General features: G+C 40.8%; 1 protein-coding gene across 1 annotated transcript; it reads left to right on the top strand.

Moving 5' to 3' along the window:
- Positions 1 to 10999: 10999 nt before the first annotated feature.
- LOC133015211 (14-3-3 protein zeta-like) lies at positions 11000 to 20027 on the top strand. The gene is made up of 6 exons (XM_061082356.1): positions 11000 to 11071; positions 11613 to 12046; positions 15685 to 15808; positions 18025 to 18188; positions 18278 to 18373; positions 18925 to 20027. The coding sequence occupies exons 2-6, from the start codon at positions 11729 to 11731 to the stop codon at positions 19003 to 19005; spliced, it is 783 nt and encodes a 260-aa protein (XP_060938339.1). The 5' UTR covers positions 11000 to 11071; positions 11613 to 11728; the 3' UTR covers positions 19006 to 20027.
- Positions 20028 to 20566: the final 539 nt, after the last annotated feature.

Consider the following 20566-nt stretch of genomic DNA (forward strand, 5'->3'; position numbering starts at 1 on the left):
GGCCAGGACCCGGAGACCTCGGCTCTGCTGGTGGTGTGCTCCAATCTGCCGGCCTCAAAGTCGGACAGGATGCGGTGGCTCACAGAGAGGAGACCTTTGGCTCTATCACACTGAACTGCAGCTATGTGTCACGCCTTTTCTTACCTTCTGTTTCATCTGAATTTGTCGGCTAGTTTGTTTGTTCTTTTTTTGTCCAGATCCAGTTATTCTCATTTTCTTTAACATTACACGATTTTCATTCATTTCACAGAGAATAATTCAGGGACCTTGATGAAGCAAAACTCCTATGTTTTGGGGACTTATATTTATGAATATGTTAAATTTGGTGTAGATCCAAATAAGAACCTGTATCTAGTGAATTTCAATGTGGTTTCAAAAGGGGACTGTTGGGCCTTTATTTTCTACCTGTGACATAATTCTAGAAAGCTATTGCAGGGCAGGTTCTTGCTTATTAAAGAATTGATTCGGATGTAAATCAGAGTGGGACTAAGTGTTTTAGACAGTTGTATATACAATTGATATAAATTGAATCTTCCCAAACAGCTCCATTTTCCCTGTTGGATTTTAAGAGAAGTAGCTCTCTCCTTGGGCCTGTTGAAGCAGATTCAGGGCACTGTCTAATTTATCTACTGGCCCAGTGGTTGAGCCCGGCCCTTCCATGACTCATAAAAAAACTCCAGACACTTAAAAAAAAAAAATGCCCTGATTGTGCAAATATTACCTTCTATTTCTCAAACTCAAACTGTTGCTTTTTTTAATTGGTCACATGCAAATCCCCGCACTTATCAGCCACCAGGTTCTCGTCGGTGCTGCAGCCACCCAAGAAAGAACATGCCCCTTCACACATTACAGAGCCATCGCTTCACCTTCGGGGGAAACTCAGGGTGTGGCCTGCATATTATGAAAACCAGCCTGAGTAACTTTCCATTTCTCACCGCAGGGGAGGGAGGGAGAGGCTTGTGTGACAGCCAGACTAAGTAGTTGAGCAATTGTATTGTCTGAAAGGAGTGACTTGAGAGTACATGTTAATTCCAGTTCGATCAATTTTAATTAAACATACTTTAAGTTTTCAATTTGTGCTGCACAATTATTTTCCTCACAGTTCTCCTCATCCATATGGGTTTAAGTTTGTTTCTTGGTTTTAAAATTATTCAGTAGACTCATAAAACTTCCCTCAGCCATGTTATCAGAGCCAGTGGTTATGTTACATAATTTCCATGAGGTGACGCCTTACAAACTGTTTGCATCGACCTGAGCTTTACCTGCAATACAATGTAGCAATAATGTCAACCTGTCAAAAATGAAAACACAGACTCTATGTTCAACTCAAGCAAGTGTCAAGATGATAGATTCACTCATATTTTTACCTGACTGGTAATATTATAAGTAAATGGTTTTACTCCCTTTTATCGACTTGTTTGCTTAATTTATTGTATTTTAGCTTTTAAAATCTATTCTATGGTTTCCTAGCGTCAGCATCCAAATCTCTAAAACTCATAATTTTCTTATTTTTAAAATATTTTGATTTGGTGTCAAAAAATCTGTTAATATTATAAGTGATTATTAGTTATGTAAGTTTATTTTTAGTATATGTTTTTTCCCCTTTTATTGACTTTTTCTTCACTTTGTTGTGTCTTATTTATTAATTTTATTATTATGTTTTGCTTTAAAATAAATGTATTGGTACTTTCAGCATCCACATCTCTAGAATACAGCAGAATATGTAAAATATATAAAAGTATAAAATGTACTACAACTATCTTTACCTGTCTGTTTATTTTATCAATATACATTTGATCCCCTTTATTGACCTTCTTCCTATATTTATTTAATTTATCATTGTTTTTAGAGCATTTCAAATCTTACATGGCATTTCATTGTCAACACTGTTATTTGTTCTGCTCCTTCTTGGCTCAGAAGTGAATAGTGATGCACTTGTGAACACACTAACCTGCTTTTAAAAAAAAGCCAATTGTTTTTGACCTTTAGGAACAAAAGGCGTCCATATCGGAAGTAGAAAAATGGTTTCGATGTTTTTGTTTTCGAAAAAAAAATGTAGAACCAGATCTCTGCAGGGTTAACACGAATGATTGTTGTGTAAACATCAAATGTTTTCAATGCTCAGGCTCCGCTTCCTGCCTCTACTGTAAAATGCACTCCTACTAGCTCACCAAAGCCTTTTCCCTCAGGACACAAATGTTCTTATCATGCACACTTCCTGGGACGAGGCATTTACTGTCTCTCTGTAGCCTCCTCTACCTTCATTCTTGGCTGCATTCCTGAGCAGAACTGGCTGCGTCTCCTATCTGCAGGTCGACACAGGAGCCCATCAGCTCTCCTGTCCTCACACCCACTGTTGTATTCTGCAGCTTGTGTACCTTGCAAACACGGCCACAGTGCTTACTACACAGAGGAGCGATGTTTTGGTGACACTGCATGTGTTGTCGTGCAGAGGAGCATGTTGTATATCATACATAGACTGAGGGAAAAGTAGGGAATGGAAATGAAATGAAACAACGAAAAAGAGAAAAGGCAAATGTGAAAAAGAAAAAGAAGCACTTCAGCCTACTCCTATCACTGTTTCATTTGGCTGAGTCTCTGGTCCTGTATCACCCTGCGTGGGAGTGTTGGAAGCCCACTTGTTGTGTAACACCTTTTCCATCCTCCACACTATCATCAAACTGGGCTACAACAAGGTTGAAACACAACAGCTTTTCATCTACTGGTGTGGTACCACATGATTTCAGCAGTTTTTAAGATATTTTCATATCCCCCCTCTCCCCATATTCCCATACCCTGTATAGAAAAAATGATAAGGAAAAAATCCAGATAACTAAGTCAATCTGCGAATCAAACAGTCAATTACAGTACAATCATGAAATCAAAGTCTATCATTTGCTCGAAGAAGCCTCTTGACGAGCTAAAAAAATACATGAAGCACCTGACACTGTGAATATAAGCATGAAAAGCTCCTCTAAATACTAAGGGGTTTTCAGGGGACATTTCGGAAGATGAGAATGTGTTAAATACCTTAATATAGGAATAAAAAACAATCTAGCGAATCTTTCCTCCCACCTCACTGTTAAGTCTCTAAATCTAGTGAGTTTAATGAGCTTGGAGGACATTTTGGGGTTTCAGGGCAATGAATGTGTAACAAACCCCAGCTGTATATATTTTTTATGTATTTTTTATGGTTTATTTGTTAGCGACGGACAACATTTTTCATGTCACATTCTTTGTTTTTCATCTATCTTTCATTCTATGTCCCCTTGCTCATATTTCTCATCCCTCACCCAGCTATTTCAACAGAGCATTTTTCTGGCTCAGACACAATATTTCTCCGCATGCAGGCTCTTCTGCAGCCAGATGCCACTCCGCTCTGCAGTGAGGTGGAATCATGGACTCCGAGCGGGAGCTGCTGCGGCATGTTGTATGTCTGTGCATGCGTGTGTTTGTGTGTGGCAAAACATGGCATGTAGACATGTGAATTTAGGTGGTTGGTCCACACTTGTTAAAGGAACAGAACATGGGGAGTGATTGTATAATGGAGGGGGAAACAGGCTTGGCGGCGCTTAACAAGCTGCACTATTTTTCTGCCTGTGACGAGCCAGAGAGTATGTGTGTGTGTGTGTGTGTGTGTGTGTGCCTGAACATGTTGGACTGTCAAGCATCCCTGGAAAGGCTGAGTCAGTCGAGAGGAACACGGAGAGAGTGAAAATAGAGACGAGGCAGAGGAGTGGTGCTGAGCACTGAGACTCCATACATTATGAACGCAGAGTAGGTGGGAGAGGGGACGGACAACACAGAGGACGCGCTTTGAAAGGTGCCGCATCTTGGTTACCCTCAATAAACCGTATAAAGGAGGAGAGGAGAGGAGACTTTGATGAAGGTTGTGCTAAAGAGAGCTACAGCGAACATGTCTTGTTTGATATGCACATGTATATGAGCACACCCCCACATATACTGCATACACTTATTTATATATTTATATATATATAAAGCTGTGGTGTTGTGAATTTCTACAGCGATGTGCACTTACAGAGCACAGGTGATGTATTATTCATACAAGCAGTCAAAGATTGAGAGAGTAAAATGCAGCCTGCATACCAAGCTACTTACTGCACACACACACACAGACACACACACACACACACACACACACAAACACACACGTTCAGTTTATGCAGTATATTCTCCACACAGGCAACAGCGAATTACCTCTGTTTAAAGAGCAGTGCATGCAAATGTACAGAAGCTGATTTCTAAATTGAGGACTTTAAAACGCAGTAGGAGCTCACAGCACATCCATGCCACTGAAAACAACCCAAGCTCCAAGCAGAGGGCACACTGACAGTACTTACAGTACTGACAGTACTGACAATATTTACAGTACTGACAGTACTGACAGTACAGGAGTCTGAAGGTGATAATGAAGGGACATTCTGTTGGAACTATAATTAGAGCATAAATCCTGAAATCCAGGTGCCTGCTCGCTATGATGCATGAATGAGTCTGCGTGTGAGGGTGAGAAGTGTTTTAATGACCTCTAATGCGAGCTGAGAGATGGGCCGTGAACCGGAGCGCAGCGGCCTTAGCTGTCATCAGACGACCTCCCGCCACTGCAGGGTGGAGAGCAGCTTCCTCTGTGGCCCTCTGTCAGTCAAACACCAAGAAATAAACACAGCCAGGTTTACATACAATCAATCACAGCCGCTTGTCGGTGAATTCATTCAATCGTTCCTCTTGCAAGCAAAAACGCAAGTCACTCTGTAAATGTTGAATCTTACAAAGTGCAGCTGCAGTAGCACATCGAGAGACTGAGGTAAAAGGTTTTCCCTGAGTGTGAGAAGAGCGAGACCTGAACATTGTCTAATTTGTTCATTATTATACATCTAAACACACAAGCAAAACAAGAATGGCACTCAAGGCCAAACATGCCCCTACGAAACCATTAGATCTGGATTTTTTGCTGGATCTGCACCAAATTGCACACTTACATATAATGGTCTACTAAATGTGCCTGATTTTTGACATTAAGATCCACTATTCTCTGACAAATCAAGAGACTGTTGAAAAACCCCTACTCACAATGTTAAAGAAAGGGGGGAACATCCTTCAACCATGTTTCAGAGTAACCTTTCCAGCAGTTTTGCGTAATCTTGCTAACTAACAACAAACAAACGCAGATGAAACCATAATCTCTTTGCATAGTTTCTCATCTGCAACCCTACAATAGACAGGAATAGTTAAGTGGAGATAAATTGACAAGGGCAGAAAAATAAACTGTTCATCCACTGTTGAATGTGAGTCACCTCAGAGCCTAACATCTCAGATCTGTGTCCCCTCATCTGACGGAATCATAACTGACATTCTCATCAAATGTTCCTGAAGGGACACCAGACAAGGCAGAGGAGGGTGAAAATGCTCCTGTCAGTGTCACTCTGGAGGCTTGTGATGCTGCACTAGGTATTGTTGGTGACATAATGTACCACCTGCATTCTGAAAGAAGCTCGTCGACACCTTATGTGGGGCTCATTTAAAAAATGCACATCACCCAGATATGCCCAAAAACCATCCTTTGAGAGCAAATTTAAGAATTTTATCCAATGGAATTAACCAGAATATACCAAATGTGCAGTGGGTATATTTAACCAGGCAGGGTATGCATAATGATTTACTTGACTTACCCAACCTGAACCTCCAAGGTCCGGACAAAGTGTCATGTTAAGTCGGGTTTTGTTTCAATAAGCTTCAGGTGCTTTCGAAACAAAAACAAGGTTGAGTTTAGGTTTTTAGTTTTGGAAGCAGCCAGGACATGAATAAGACATGGGGCAGCGTCTGGATACAAACCTTTTTTTCAAACCTCATATTTTGGCAGCTCTACGTGTCAGATCGAACAACAGGAAATGTGAACCTGAGCTGCAGAAGTCGTCATGCTGCTGGCTAATATCTACACCAGCAGCTCAGAACTGGAGCTGAAGCCTTGGGATTTCCCAACCTATTAACCATTACTATTTATAACCATGTGGCCTACTGTGCACAAGAAAGTGTTCATCGAATGACAGAAATAGATGCCTTAGTTCTCAGCCTATAGAGTTTAGGGTGGTGATTCAAATTTATACTTTAAAGTAGAGAGCGAAAGACTTGGTTGTGTTGCATAATTTTAGTCATTTATTTGTATTATTTCCATTAAACCAAAATATTTGATTGTATTTAATACAACTAAAACTAGACAGCATCCATATATCATTTTCAAGTCTTGACAACCACTCAGTGTTTTATACTTCACAAAGGGATTCACACATTCACACCCATTTGGGGTTTGGTGTCTTGCCCGAGGAAACTTAGATTAGCAGAAGGGAGGAGTCTGGCATCGAATGACCAACCTTCAGATTAGTGGACAACCTGCACTATACAATAAAGCATATTTTCGGTCCTAAAACGCATTGAGTTTATATATATGGGGATCCCAGGAAGGGCAGCGTCAACTGTGAAGTGTTGGTTGTAGAGAAAATGAAAAGACAGAGGGTCAGAGAATTATGGATTGATTAGTAGGATGTTGTCCACCAACAGGCACATTTTGAGTAGGCAGAAGCTAGCAAACACTGGAGGCTGATGACAACAAAGAGTCATTGCATGTTTGTTTAAAGACATGCAAACTACCACAATCAAGTTTGTGGTATGGGACGTATGAGCTGATTGAGAATTTAAATTGTCGACACAGGTGCTGTCAGGATGTGAATGGAAGCTGTTCAGCTGTAAGGTTTTCAGTGTGAATTCCTGTGAGTGTGTAAAAACAAGAAACGGCTTGTTGTGTGGTTTGGTTTGGCCTGAGACAGGATGCTAACCTTTATGTTCTTTCCTGTAAAGAGCAGAAGTAGCTGTTGTCGTGTATCCTGACCGGCTCTGCTCTGCAGAAGGGTCCTCTGCAACGCCTGTGTCTGTTGGTGTGCTGACACAACACTTGGTCCGATGGTGGAGCTAATGTTCCCTGTGTGTAAACTGTCTGTTCGGATGTTTCTGCATTGTCAGAAAACACACAACACTAGCTTCTTCCTTTTCAAGAATAGGGACACAATAAACACAAGGAGTGCAACTGGCCAATTAACATCTGTCCAACCATGTTGGGATTGAAGTGATTAAACACATTTTGGCATCGAATAAGGTTTTTGCATCATTTGGGAATAAGCAAAAACAAGAAGTTTATGCATTCATCACCATGTAAAATTATAAATTATTAGTACATTCACATATCAGGCATCAGATAGCCTTATTTTATTTTTTTAGGGATTTTTTTGTGAAGTTGAACTTAAATCTTTTCAATCCACAAATTAAAAAATTGTGAGTTGAATGAGTTAATTCACTTTTGAACTACAGCATATGGATTGTCTTAACTCCTCTTTTAGTGCACAGTCACACCCAGCAGGCAGGTTTCAACTGTTTACTCAAGCTTTGCTTTCTGTGGGTTGAGTGTGGTGAGAACAACAGTCTGCCTAGAGACACCGTTTGAAACTGCAATGAGCACAGAGCTCTGTCCTTTTAAACACTGCGTCTCCTTTTTGTTGGAACTATATCATGAGTTTATCAATCGAAAGTTTTGTGTGAAAAAGTAGAATTTATAACTTCTAAAGTGTGAAAGCCTATAATCCAATGATCTTGTAAAAGATGTGAATCAAGGATTTGCATATGTGCCTAAATAGTGGCTCATTTTACAGTGTGATACAGAAAAAGGCCAAGATTTTGGGGGAAATGTTATAGAGCCAAAGCACAGACAGATTAACACACAGAATTGATTTTGTGTGATCTTGTTTGCATACAAACAAACCAACAAATAGACATATTTGAAAACATATTAAATATAATAAATATGAATATCCTGCCCAGGAGGTAAATAAAATAAAAATTTAAATTAAATTAAAAACAACAAAAAAAGTATAATAACAAACAGCTAATTCATTTGCCTGAAAAAAAATAAAATAATAACCAGGATTGCTCAACCCTTGAAAGTACCAACTATAAAATATAATTTCTCAAATTTCGAGGACTGCAAAGCAGCACTGAGCGGGCCCGATCACATGCATTTTGAAGCGTTGCGTACGTTTTGCCTTTTGCCTGAAAAAAATAAATAATGACTGAGGAAATATCGACACATAGAGCTTTTCAGACTTGGACTCTGATCATGACACAGAAGTTTGGTGGTGATAGGACAATGCACAGTGGAGTTATGACAACATCATCTCCTTTGGCAAAGGATGAACCTTGAGCAGAATTGAGCATGTTAAAGCCCTGAAAAAGCCAATTAATTTGCCTGAAAAAAAAATGATAATCCTTACAATTTCAATAGGGCCTCATTGACTGTCAGTGCTTGTCAGTGCTCGGGCTCTTATAATTTATATTTACCAGTATTATATTATTTATTTATTGTAACATAGATTGTCAAAGTGACAGTGACTCATCACAAATTTTTTCCTAAAATCCCTTGAGGCCCCTCATTGCCACCACGTCCCCCGACCTCATCAGACAACAGGCTTCATCATCACTGAGTGTGCGAGGGAGCAGACGCCCGCATTCAACCGTGAAGAAGAGAGAAGTTCGTAAAGTAAATGACTATATTTAAATCACTTTCACCTTCACGGTCATCCCCTATTAACCTTAAAACTGGGATTATCTACTGTTGCAGTACTACTTTATTAGAAATGCAGTCCAACCATTAACGTGAAGAAGAACAAATTCACAAAGCATCAAGAAGAATTCTGTTTGCTTTATTAAGATTCAGTCTTGTCTATCTTCCCTATAGCATCTTCCAGATGAGGCTTTGATGAAAAGCTCCCAAAAGGTCGTACACTGTCTCTCGGGAATAATGCGTAAATAATGCGTCTGTGGTTACCATGGCAATGTATGACTAAGCACACAGCATAAAAGCTGGTTGTTTAGGAGAAGGACAGAGGCTGTATTGTGGTATATGCACTCAAGCTCAGTGACGTACCTTTCTTGAATTATATTTACATTTCCATCATGTTATTTTTTTGGGTAAATAATTGTATGGTATCAGCTATTGCATGGATCTAAATAGGGAGAATTATTAACTAGCCGGCATGATAGATGGGACTGCATGTGAAACACGCCACATGGGATCTGTGTGTTCACAGACACGATGATCTGTTTAGCGTCATACAGACTGGGCGACAGCCGGTTTCAGCTTAGACCAACTCCACCCAGGTGTTTCTTTAGGACTTTGTTTCATTACGTAAGACAGAGCCTTGTCATGACTTCAGCAGCTTGTCACTCTGCCCTCCTCTGTGACTGAGAGGCAAAACACAGAGGGGGATGAAGCTAGCGCAAAGGTCAGAGTGAGGTTTGCATTGTGCAACAAACGGGCTATGAGGAGGGTTAGTGATGGCAAACATGATTTGAAGAGAAACTGCCCCTTATGTTTTCCCACGCAGCTCATTTAATCACCACCGTAAGTTTGTGTCATACACATGTAGGGCTGCTTTAGTGCCGACACATTGACATGTAATGTAAATGTTTCAGTAACGAACATACAAGGTAAATGTGTTGTTGCTGCAAATAAATAATAATTAACTAAAATGTATTCTGTTTTGCCTTATTGCCAAAATAGTACAACTTTCCCACCTGTGCCATTAAGCTTTATTGTTCTCCAAAAACATTTTTCACTGAGTCACACTTACAGTTCAATAAACATGGGCTCTGGAGTGTCCCCATCCTGCCCACCACCAACCCAACCTTCTCTGATACAGGCCCAGGACCACCTAATCCACTTGGGTCTATACTTTGGGCCCCTTGTGTCGATCCATCCACCACAATCAAGATTGGTAGAGAGAAAGATCGCTGGGAGGTAATTGCAACATCCACGATCAGGTTGCTCAAAGAGCTAAGAATCCACGGAGAAACCCTGACTAGACATTAAAGAAACATGACAGATTTGAGAACGCTGCAGCCAATGACTCTGGATCAGGAGGAACGACCCCAACTGGGCCCCAAGATGTCTGATCAGCCTGCGGAGGCCCTGCCTTTGAGGAGGGTGTATTGTGATTGAAGGGCAAAACATCCTTTGACAATAAAGGACACACCATAGGTTATTGTCAAAGGATGTGTCCCTAACATCAGATCACCATATCCCTAAAAGCGGAAGACCTTCAAACATACGAGGGACCTTCGCCATCTTGTCCTATAATTCCAGACAAACCCAGGAAGCTGCAGAGCAAAGGCAAGTGGATCTGCAATTAACGTGTATTTAAATGAATAATCCTGGCGTTATTTTTCAAACGCAAGAATCCTGCCTCACGGGAAAAAGGCCTGTTTTGTTCTACGTTTTTCTTCCTGTCAACAAATTTCATGAAAAGACAAAAGTCAACCATATCAACCATATCAGTGCTTTTCAACCTCTTTGAGCCAATTGATTCCTTCTGATAAAATAAGATAAAGTCTATATTTCATATTCGTCAATGGCCTAATGTAGAAATAAGCTTTGAGGTTTGAGATAATGGAGGCGGGGGAAACAAAGATGAATACGCTTCATCAAATATATGCACATGTAAGAAGGATTGAGCCATTTGAGGGGGGGTCGGTGTTAAATGTGATTAGATTACAATAAGAGAAATAGAAAATATCACTATATGAAGTATTAAAACCTTACGAACGTCAGGGATGAGTGTGCATGTAAGGAGTGAGAGGGCCACACCCGCCTACAGCGCATGAAGGCGAGGAGTGATTGGCCGAGCATCTCCATGGCAATGCGATGACGTCTTCGTCCCTTGCTCTAATTGGAGGAAACCCCGTGGCCCCAGCCGCTGCAGCGTTCCGGTCTGTCAAACTATCCCCCACCCAGAAGACCCGCCCCTTTACCCCGCGTTGACACACTACTGGTTCACTCGGCTAATTATTGGCTGTCAATCAGCACAGGGGGCGGTTTATGATTGGCCGATCGACTGCCATAGGACCCGCCCCCGGTCCTGCTCACTGCTGTTAGGTGTCCGCTGCTGTTCCTTCGCCTCTCGCCTCACTCTGTCAAATCGGATCAGTTCGTGGAGCAATCGGATCTCAGGAGGTCAGAAACGATGAGTATTTCACTGCGTCCATTTCCCCGGTTTATATGCAGCATCGCGGGCTAATCGCTAAACTATCGTGTGGCTGATCGAGTCGATTCGCTGAACGCATCGAGAGTGTCGGTAAATGGACGTTTCTCCGTGGAAAGGAGTGGCCGATGTAGCTAAAGCCCGTTAGCCGTGGCTAACCAGCTAGCTGCACCCACCAGACAGCTTTGTGGCGGCTCCTCCGGCGAATCACGATTCTCGTAGCTTCAAAACCCGTTTTGAAAAGAAAGGGGTTTATTCGTATCTTCGCAATACGAGTCGTGAGGAATTATTTATTTAAATGATTTATCACCGCGGGTCGGTGCGTTGAGCTCGGAACAGCGCCCGTCAACCGATTGTCTTGAAGGATATTAATGGCTGCTGTTTCTGAAAATAGTCCCTCTAGTCGTGAGCTGCCGCCGGGCGGATGCATGTCCTTGTATTGCCTCGATAACGATCCGCGGGATTATTTCCACCCACACGTATTAATTGCATTTGCTCTCTTTTCCTCCGCAGCTCGTTACGGTGAGGAGTCACATCGTCGATCGCCTGCCGCACACGACCCTTCAGCACCGCAGCCCGTGACTGTCGCGTAGCTTCTTCCCCCTGCACTCCGACTCCCAGGCACAAACATGGATAAAGCCGTGGATAAAGGGGATCTTATTCAGAAGGCCAAGCTGGCCGAGCAGTCCGAGCGCTACGAGGACATGGCGGACTTCATGAAGAAGGTCACGGAGATTTCCACCGAGGAGGAGCCGCTGCTGAACGAGGAGCGGAACCTGCTCTCCGTCGCCTACAAGAACGTGGTCGGGGCGAGGCGCTCCGCGTGGAGGGTGTTGTCCAGCATCGGGGCGAAGACCGACCAGGCCCAGACGAAGAAGCAGCAGCTGGTGACGGAGTACCGGGAGAAGGTGGAGAAGGAGCTGCAGGACATCTGCAACAACGTCTTGGTAAGGTGTCAAGATTTTTTTATTTTTTTTTCTAGGTCTGCTGCATGGATCCATACCTGAATGCGAGGTGGAAACCCCTCCCCCTCCCCACTGCACAACTATGGCAGATCGCTGCTGGTTAATGTTGTAATGAATTTTGGCCATTTTGAATCCGCATTGACTCAAAATACATCGTGGTTTATTTAGTGCTCCTGCTCTTTAGTCAAGTATTATTTAAACGCCATTGTAATGTGTGGCGCAATTATTTATGGATGCGCATAAAAATGGGTCGAAATCGACTTAAATATGAACGTAATTTCGATTAGTCCTGAAACGTGCCCGCACATATTTACAGTGACTCATGATTATTTTTTCGAACGGCATCTTCCCTGTTTCCTGTGAGCGCCCTGTTGTATAAATAAGGCCCCTACAGGCGGAGAAGGACAAGGAAGTATTATGTAGTCCTCCCACTGTTCCTGCCTTTTGGGAATCTGGATTTAGAACAATGGGCTTGAATCCTTGTGAGGGTGTGAACTGACAAAAGGTCAGGGTGACTGCACCAGCAAGGTGTGTCTGAGAGGAGGAGGAGGAGTTCGAGCCAGACACAGGAAAGATAAGGGCTATACCCGGTTTTCTGTACAGCTATGTTCTATGTCCATGCAGTCCCATCTGGCAGATTGAAGCCTAATGTGGTTAGCCAAGTGCAAGATTTTTTTTTAACATGCTCAAACGACTCCTACTCTGAGCCCAGTTTGTACAGAAAGCCAAAAATGACACCCTCCTGCTGAGCCGCAGATTGAAGCCTAAGATACTGTGCCATTTGGTTTTCACTAAAATTCCCAGACATTTCTCTCTGCGTTTTTAATGTCATCTATTGAAATACTTGTTGGGTCAAGGGAGGGGGAATGCTTTCACCTCTCGCTTAATCTAATGCAACAGCACAGATTGCTTTACATTTATTTCTGGCCTGCATCCATAATGGATTAGAGGCGATCTGGGTGAAAGCTTAGCTGGAAGATTGAGACACTTTCCCTGAGCTGCTGTCTCTAAAATGCACTGCAGAGCTACTTGGGTAGGGATGGGTGACTTAAAAAAAAAAAAAGGTGCTACAAATATTGCAATAGAAATATAACAAATTTATGATATATATTGATATAACGAAGTCTGTCATTTCTACTGATAAGTACATTTTCATAATTTAAAACTACAATTAACTGACTACTTCCTTCAACATTCACTTGGGAGGGGAACAAGTCTTGCAACATGAAAGAAATGGCTTTATTTGCAGATGTGGTGGAATTGTTTGATCAAAATTGACTAGAGTTTTAAACCATTTTAAGGATATTTAATTTAACTAATTAACAGGATAAAGGAAGTTTGATTATCGGAAGTCCGATCTCAAGCTGTCAAAGAATCCAGTTGAACAACCATTAGCAGCAGCTTGGCTCACAGCCCATCGGACAAGTTCTATGTCCACGGAACTGTGTGGGGGCGACACTGATTTCTGAAGTGAAACTGCTTTATTCAGTGGTTCTCCTGGATTTATTGGTGGCTTCTGGTAAGAAAAAATGTATATATATCCTCAATGTCTGAAGTTATCAGAGGGACAACCTGAGCAAAATTTAGGAGCAGCTGAGTGCATTGCCTCCACAATGATTGTGCTGAAGTGCTCATATTCCCCCCATCTTTCGTCGTAGACTTTTATGCCTGTAGAGGATCTGCTACATCACAAAGGCCAGAGTCCTCAACAAAGGAAGCCCTTCTCCCTCAAAACACTGCTGGAGTGCCTGAAATGCCTTGTTTGCATTCCTTCCTATTTTCTCCCCCTGTAAATTATCTACCGCAGGGCCACCTCCATGGCTACAGTGGTGTGTACGTACAGCTGATCAGGAAACCTTTGGGTGAGCGGAAAGAAATTTTCATTCCATGCTCTTAAGTGGTTGACCAATGACCTAAGAGTGGGCAAGCTGACTAAATCAGCGCTAAATCAGAGTGTTTCTGACCAGAGCTATATTTTATCGTTTGAGTTGGTTACTTCCATTTGTCTTGGAAAAGAGTAGACTTCACCAACGACTGACTGGAAAAAGCTGATGCAATGGTGATGAAGTCAGCAACTACAGTGATCCCCTGCTACATCAACAAACACCCTGTAGCTAATCAAATTGCTAAATAGTTTATTTCGTTTTTTGAAAAGTATATATTCTTGTTTAGGCATCTGAAGGTTCAAACAGCCAGTCCGGTTTTCATTTAGAGACACTATTTGTACTATCTTAGTAGCACCGGTGACTGAAATTAGATCTTTGTGTGAATGCCCTGAGAGCAAATCCAGTCCTTGTCTATTGTGTAGAGCACGTAGTGGAAGATGAATGCCTTGCACTTGAGACATGCACATATTTTTGCTGAGTCAGTCAATGACTTGGGAGTGGCTGATCGTAACGGGTTTGACTCATAAGAAAGACATCTTGCGCCTACGTTCAGGAGAGAAAACTTTAAATATTTTTTTTAAATTGCATTTCGAAAAGTCAAAGCCCCTATTAATATCCTGTCCAGACAGTCAAGACTGTCATCGGGTCGAGGTAATGGAAGGCTTTTTCATTCTAGGCGAAATGATTAATCTGTTCTCTAAATCGGTTAACTTGAGCTTTATCCATGGTTTCACTGACACAGATTAGCCCTCGTAATCTTAGCAAGTCTGTGGAAAGATGGATGACTTGGCCATGAGTGTAATCACAGGGTGTGATTTGTAGCATGTAATTTATTTTATATTTTACTTTGTTTATTATATATGTTTAATCATTTTGCTTTTTTAAGAAATTGTAGTTTTCAGAGGGAATGTTTTTTTGTTGGAAGCTACAGATTTAATGTTAAACAATTTCATCCTTAATCTGAAGCTAAATTTCAAATGGTAGTTGTAGGTGGTGCTTGTATCATTCTCTACATGCTGCTAATTAAACATTGGGTAAATATCATTAGGCAAAGAAAGAATGTTGCTAAGTCTTAAATTAGCAGTAAGACATCAGATATTTGCTGAGGGAAGGAATCTGGTGCAGGAGGCCGCTGGGGGCACACGAGTAGCTCGACCTGGTTAAGGACAATTTGGAGCAACTTTAGTCGAATCTGACACAGACCAAAATGTTTCCTCTAATGTTACTGGTTGAGCAAATTTTCTTGACTCCTGATGGAGCAGAACAGTATTCATTAGTCATTGAGCTGCTCTCTGGTGGAGGAAGGCTCATAGGAAAGTTGGGTCATTGGTATTCACCCTCGACCCTTTTCACATTTAATGTTGCAGCATTATGCAAAAAACCACACAATACCCCACAGCAATGAAGCAAGGTTCCTTCCACTCAAACATCTTGTGAGATGCTTCTACACCTTGAATGGAGGCACAAACCTACAAAAGGTCTCAGTTTGATTTTGCACTAATATGCTTTTTCAGCTCAAAGAGTTTCTATCCGTAGAGCTCAGTAATTAAAAAAAAAAAAAAAAAAAAAAAATCTCAGACAGGTTAAAACTTCAGTTAAATAGCATGACTAGAGTTTCACTAAGTGATGTATAATCCTGCTTCATAATTGGATGTTGTGGTGTGCCTATGGTTTAGTTCACTGTCCACTGTGCATGTACTTTATTAAATTGATCTGTCATTTTTGTCTTCACAGAAACTGCTGGATAACTTTTTAATTCCACACTCCAAAAATGGCGAGAGCAAGGTCTTCTATCTTAAAATGAAGGGTGACTACTTCAGATACCTTGCTGAGGTTGCCAATGGAGATGACAAAAAAAGTGAGTATTCATAAGTACTTGGTTTAGTTTTAGAAAGACCAACATTTTTAAGTTTAATTTCTCTTTGCCTCTCTTAATGTACACTGAATAAATGTGTGTCTTTATTTATATGTAGAAACAAAAATAAGCCCACCCCATCAGTTCGAATCTGGGCCCCTTCACGCTCCGTGACAGATTGTGTCCCGGAGCTAAACGCTCGAAATGACGTCAAATGGGTCGATGCGTCACAGTCCTGTGACCAGTGTCCTATCTTGTAGGAGGGGGGTGAAGGGGGGCAGAATTCCCTTCATGGGGGGAAAACTGCATTTTAAAGAGTTTCTTTGCCTCCAGCCTTAAACTGCTCCATTATTAGTATTAAGTATTGAATGTAGTTCCAAGTTTTCCTGTAAAGTCAGCTACCTGGCTATTTTTGCAAAATCTAAAATTATTTTGAAGCTGTTACCTTAGCATCTATACTTGGGACACATGGCCAAACATGTTTTGTGTTGGGCTCTGGTCCCTGGAATTCAGTCACTTGAGGTGTGTCGCCTGCATTTTCTCTTAAGTCGTCATCCCTATTGTAATTCTTGCATAGTTCTGCTCTAATATTTCCCATCAAACCGCATGCGGGCTTCAGACATGCATGAACAAGTCTGACTCACTGCTTTAGAGTACCAAATGGCATGTTGGGAAGGAACTAAAGATGCAGCCAGTGTTTGGTAACGCGTAAAACAAATACTAGGGTAACTTGAAACGAAGCTAAGTTATTACAAAGACCAGTTATACCAGTTACAGGGGAAAAGCAATCAAACCCAACTGGCTAAAATGTGGATGATGCCTTAAACGTTACATCGTCCATGGATGATTTATCTTCATCAGCGCTGTCTGCAAGATAGCTTCTGCTAGCTTTAGCTACAGCCATGGCTTAAATGCTGTTTGTTCATCAGCCTTTAAAGACATTTATGTTAAACTTGCATCATAAATATTGCAGCTAGTGTTGACTTTCTCAAGTGTAGTCACACTTGAGCCACCTTTCATCTTGCACTCAGTGCAGTTGCATTAGTTTCTTTTTGTTTTTATGGTCCATTGGAAAACTGCTTTCAGGCACATTACCGCCACCCACTATCTGGAGTATGTAGTATGTTTCTGAAAAACTGGACCTTTACTAAAACCTTTTCTTTGTCACCCTCTGAAGTGAAACTTGGCATGAAATAGAAATTTATGCGCTTAAACCTTTGGCTTTTAGTGTAAATCATCACCTTTTGCCCTGGAAACTCGAAATAGCTGGAAACAGTCATCATTTAGGTTTCAGTTAACTGTTAATTCCACTAACTTCATTTTTACCTGGGAAACATGACTTACTCTATGGACCAAAAAAAACAACGTTATAGGTTGTGGAGATAATCTATATTCTTGCCGTCAGCAGATCTTGTGGAATATTTAAATGTGAGCACTATAGCAAATAATTAACTTTAATGCTGATGACGGTTTTCACCTGCAGATTACTTCTCATTTGCTCGGTGTGCTAGCTATTACAAATGTTCAGCAGCTTGAGGTGCACAGTACAGTAATGTGGCTCATCAATTTTGCTAATGTTTTACCAACAATGTCATTTCAATACACAAAGGAAATTTATTTCATGGTTAGGCTACACATAGAATACTAGTTAGTCAGATCAGGTCAGTGATGTAGAATAAAACCTGTCCTTTTAGTTAAATTAAATAAGTTGATTTCGACGGGAAATTCTTCCTCATTTTGTTGCTGAGCGTTGGATGAGAAGATTTATTGCGCTCTACAAAGTCGTGCTGTAAATAATAAAGCTGGAGTCACCTGCTGATAGTTTAGCTGGGCACAGAGCCCAACTCAAGGTCACAAAAAAACAAAGTGTAAAACTAACATTTTATTTAATTTGAAGCTAATTTCTAGTGCCAGGAACATTAAATATCCAGTGGTTTCTTTGCAACCATTGTAGCAACTGGTATAGGACTCCCTTAAATCTAAAGGTTTTATCATAGAAGGTTTCAGCCCATTTGTCTCAATAACAAACTGATTTCAAGTTACTTTGAAAAGAAACCTTGTGCAGTTGTCAGAACTTATGTTATGCTCAGACAAATTCTGGTCAAATAAAACTCGGTGTGGTCTTAAAATGATATCTCATTTATAGTCGATTTGAATTTCAACCTAGATATACATTGAGTATTACAAGGTCACTGACTATTTTTTTCTTCTTTCTCCAGAGACCATCAGCGACTCGCAGGAAGCGTACGATAAGGCATTTCAAATCAGCAAGGACGAAATGGACTCCACACATCCCATCCGCTTGGGCCTGGCACTTAACTTTTCCGTGTTCTACTATGAGATCCTCAACGACCCAGAACAAGCCTGCTTGTTGGCCAAAGAGGTCTGTAGATCTTGCAAAAATATGTCACTTGGTACTCGGTTATCTGTAATACTTTTTAATGTGTAAATATTTTTCCTCTTTATTTACAGGCATTTGATATGGCCATCGCAGAGCTTGACCATTTAAGTGAGGAGTCCTACAAAGACAGCACTCTTATCATGCAGCTCCTCAGAGACAACCTGACAGTGAGTGTTCTGCTCTAACATGGAATATAAACTATCAATACTGTGGAACAGTGGTGCTTGACTGTCTTAAATCTCTGCTTCAAACGAGATGAAACGTATTAATTGACAATGGGGGATAAAATGCACATTTTCCGACTGTTTGAAACATGACATGCGTTTCTTTTTCAAATCAGCACATATTCTCAGGCTAACCACTGAGAAGGACACTTCTTCATTGCCTCAAGTATCAATTAACTAGCCAGGGACCAGAATCTTTTCCTTTTTTAAGCAAGAGGAAGTGATGAAATAAACAAATTTTGAATTGTCGATTGGGAATTTCAAGACCATACGAGTCTCTGCAGTAAACTGACTGAAAGGCAGAGATGTTCACACATTTGTAACTAAACTTAATTAGTTAAATCACGTCAGTAGCTCTACAAAGTATGTGAATGAATGAGGGCTCAGGTTGTTGTGTGCATATACCAATAGATTAATTACCCATCAAATTCAGAACTGTTGATTTAGGATGTATATTTGACAATTTTTCAAGCGTATATTGTTTTTCTTTCCAGTTATGGACCTCGGACAACGCTACCGAGGGGGAAGAGGCCGGAGAAGGCAACGAGGAGAACCAGAACCAGAATGAGAACTAAAACCCAAGCCCTCAATGTTGGGTTCATCTCCTAAAACAACAAAAGGAAAAAAAAAACTTTTTACACATCCTTCATTCCTTATTGCTCCACTCAAACATTCTACCAATGAAACCCACTGCTGAAAAGAGTTGTGTAAGGAAACAAGTGAGAAAAAAAATAATCATTCTTTTCACATGGCTGATTTTGACAAATGGTAAAAAAAAAACAAAAAATAAGAAACCCTCCATTCTTCTAGTTTGTGCTTGCCCTGGCCTTCCCATGTGTGCAGTTTCAGCTGTAGAAAAGTGATTAGTAGCTTGACGATGGTATCAAATTCCTTGCTCAATTTAAAGGCTGAGAAAATTATGTCCCATCATTGAACAAGCCTAAATCCCACCATTGAGAGAGAGAGAGAGAGATGGATTTAAAAATGTTTTCCCCCAATAAGAAATGTTGGATATAAAGAATTTGTTTCCCCTATAGCTTTCTCGTAGTGCGTCTGTCTCTACAATTATGTGGTACGGTTACAGCAGCTGAAGTCCAACATCAAAACAAATGTAATTTTCATACTGCAGGGAAAGCCAGTGCACTTTACATGCTGGCAACAATACTATAACAGAGCTAAGTAGTGCCCATTGGTGAAATCCTCACTTTCTGCCCTGGTTGTGATGCCACTCTATCACTGAAGCATGTCTTTTTGTGGGGGAAAATGGTGGTGCTTGTTTGTCTGACCAAACGCAGGGACCTTTTTAATGGGAAGAAGACAATTCTGTCATGCATGTCTCTTCAGATATTACACTGGAATGGGAACAATTGCTGTAACACACACAAGTCCAAGTGTCAGTTTTAGTAATTTTCAATGCAGGTTTGTACACATCCTAAATGAGGGTGATTTGTTAGTCTGTCCAGTGATTGTCATTAGAGATTTGGACCACTATTGTTTTGCTATTCATTCAATTGTAGTCCCTGAAAGCCTTGTGGAACTGTTTGAATCCCTATGTATCAGCTATGTTAACATGAATAAAACATTTTATAAACCAAAACCATGTTTGTGTTTCTGTTTTTACTTGCATAACAAATGTACTTTATCTATTATTCTTCCAAAGGGCTTTATATGACTTTCTGTTTTCCATAAACAAATGAAATGCATCAGTGGTGGGAATTGCTGTATTCAAGAACTGGTAGTTGTTATTTTGCTGACCACTACATTTTGGAGGAAAATATTCTACTTTATTATACAAAATATATCAATGAAATGAAATCAATGGATTTAACAATCTACCTTCACAGATCTAGAAATGATTGAATTATACAAAGATTCTGATTAAACATTTCACGTTGGTTTTCGCTCGCTCTTGTGGATGAATGCAGGAGTGGAGTTGTTTGTTTACGGCTCTGCATCAAAATCAATAGTGTGATACTGGTGACACTGTCAGTGCCTTTCAGTTATCGGGCCCTAAAAAATTAAATCAAATAATCCTGCAGATCGCTACTGCGCAGGATTTATTTCATTTCATTTTATTTTGTAGGGCCCGAGCACTGACAGACGGTGAGTCCCTATTGAAATTGTAAGGATTATTAT

This window comes from Limanda limanda, chromosome 12 (genome assembly GCF_963576545.1).
Source record: "Limanda limanda chromosome 12, fLimLim1.1, whole genome shotgun sequence".
Lineage (NCBI taxonomy): Eukaryota > Metazoa > Chordata > Actinopteri > Pleuronectiformes > Pleuronectidae > Limanda > Limanda limanda.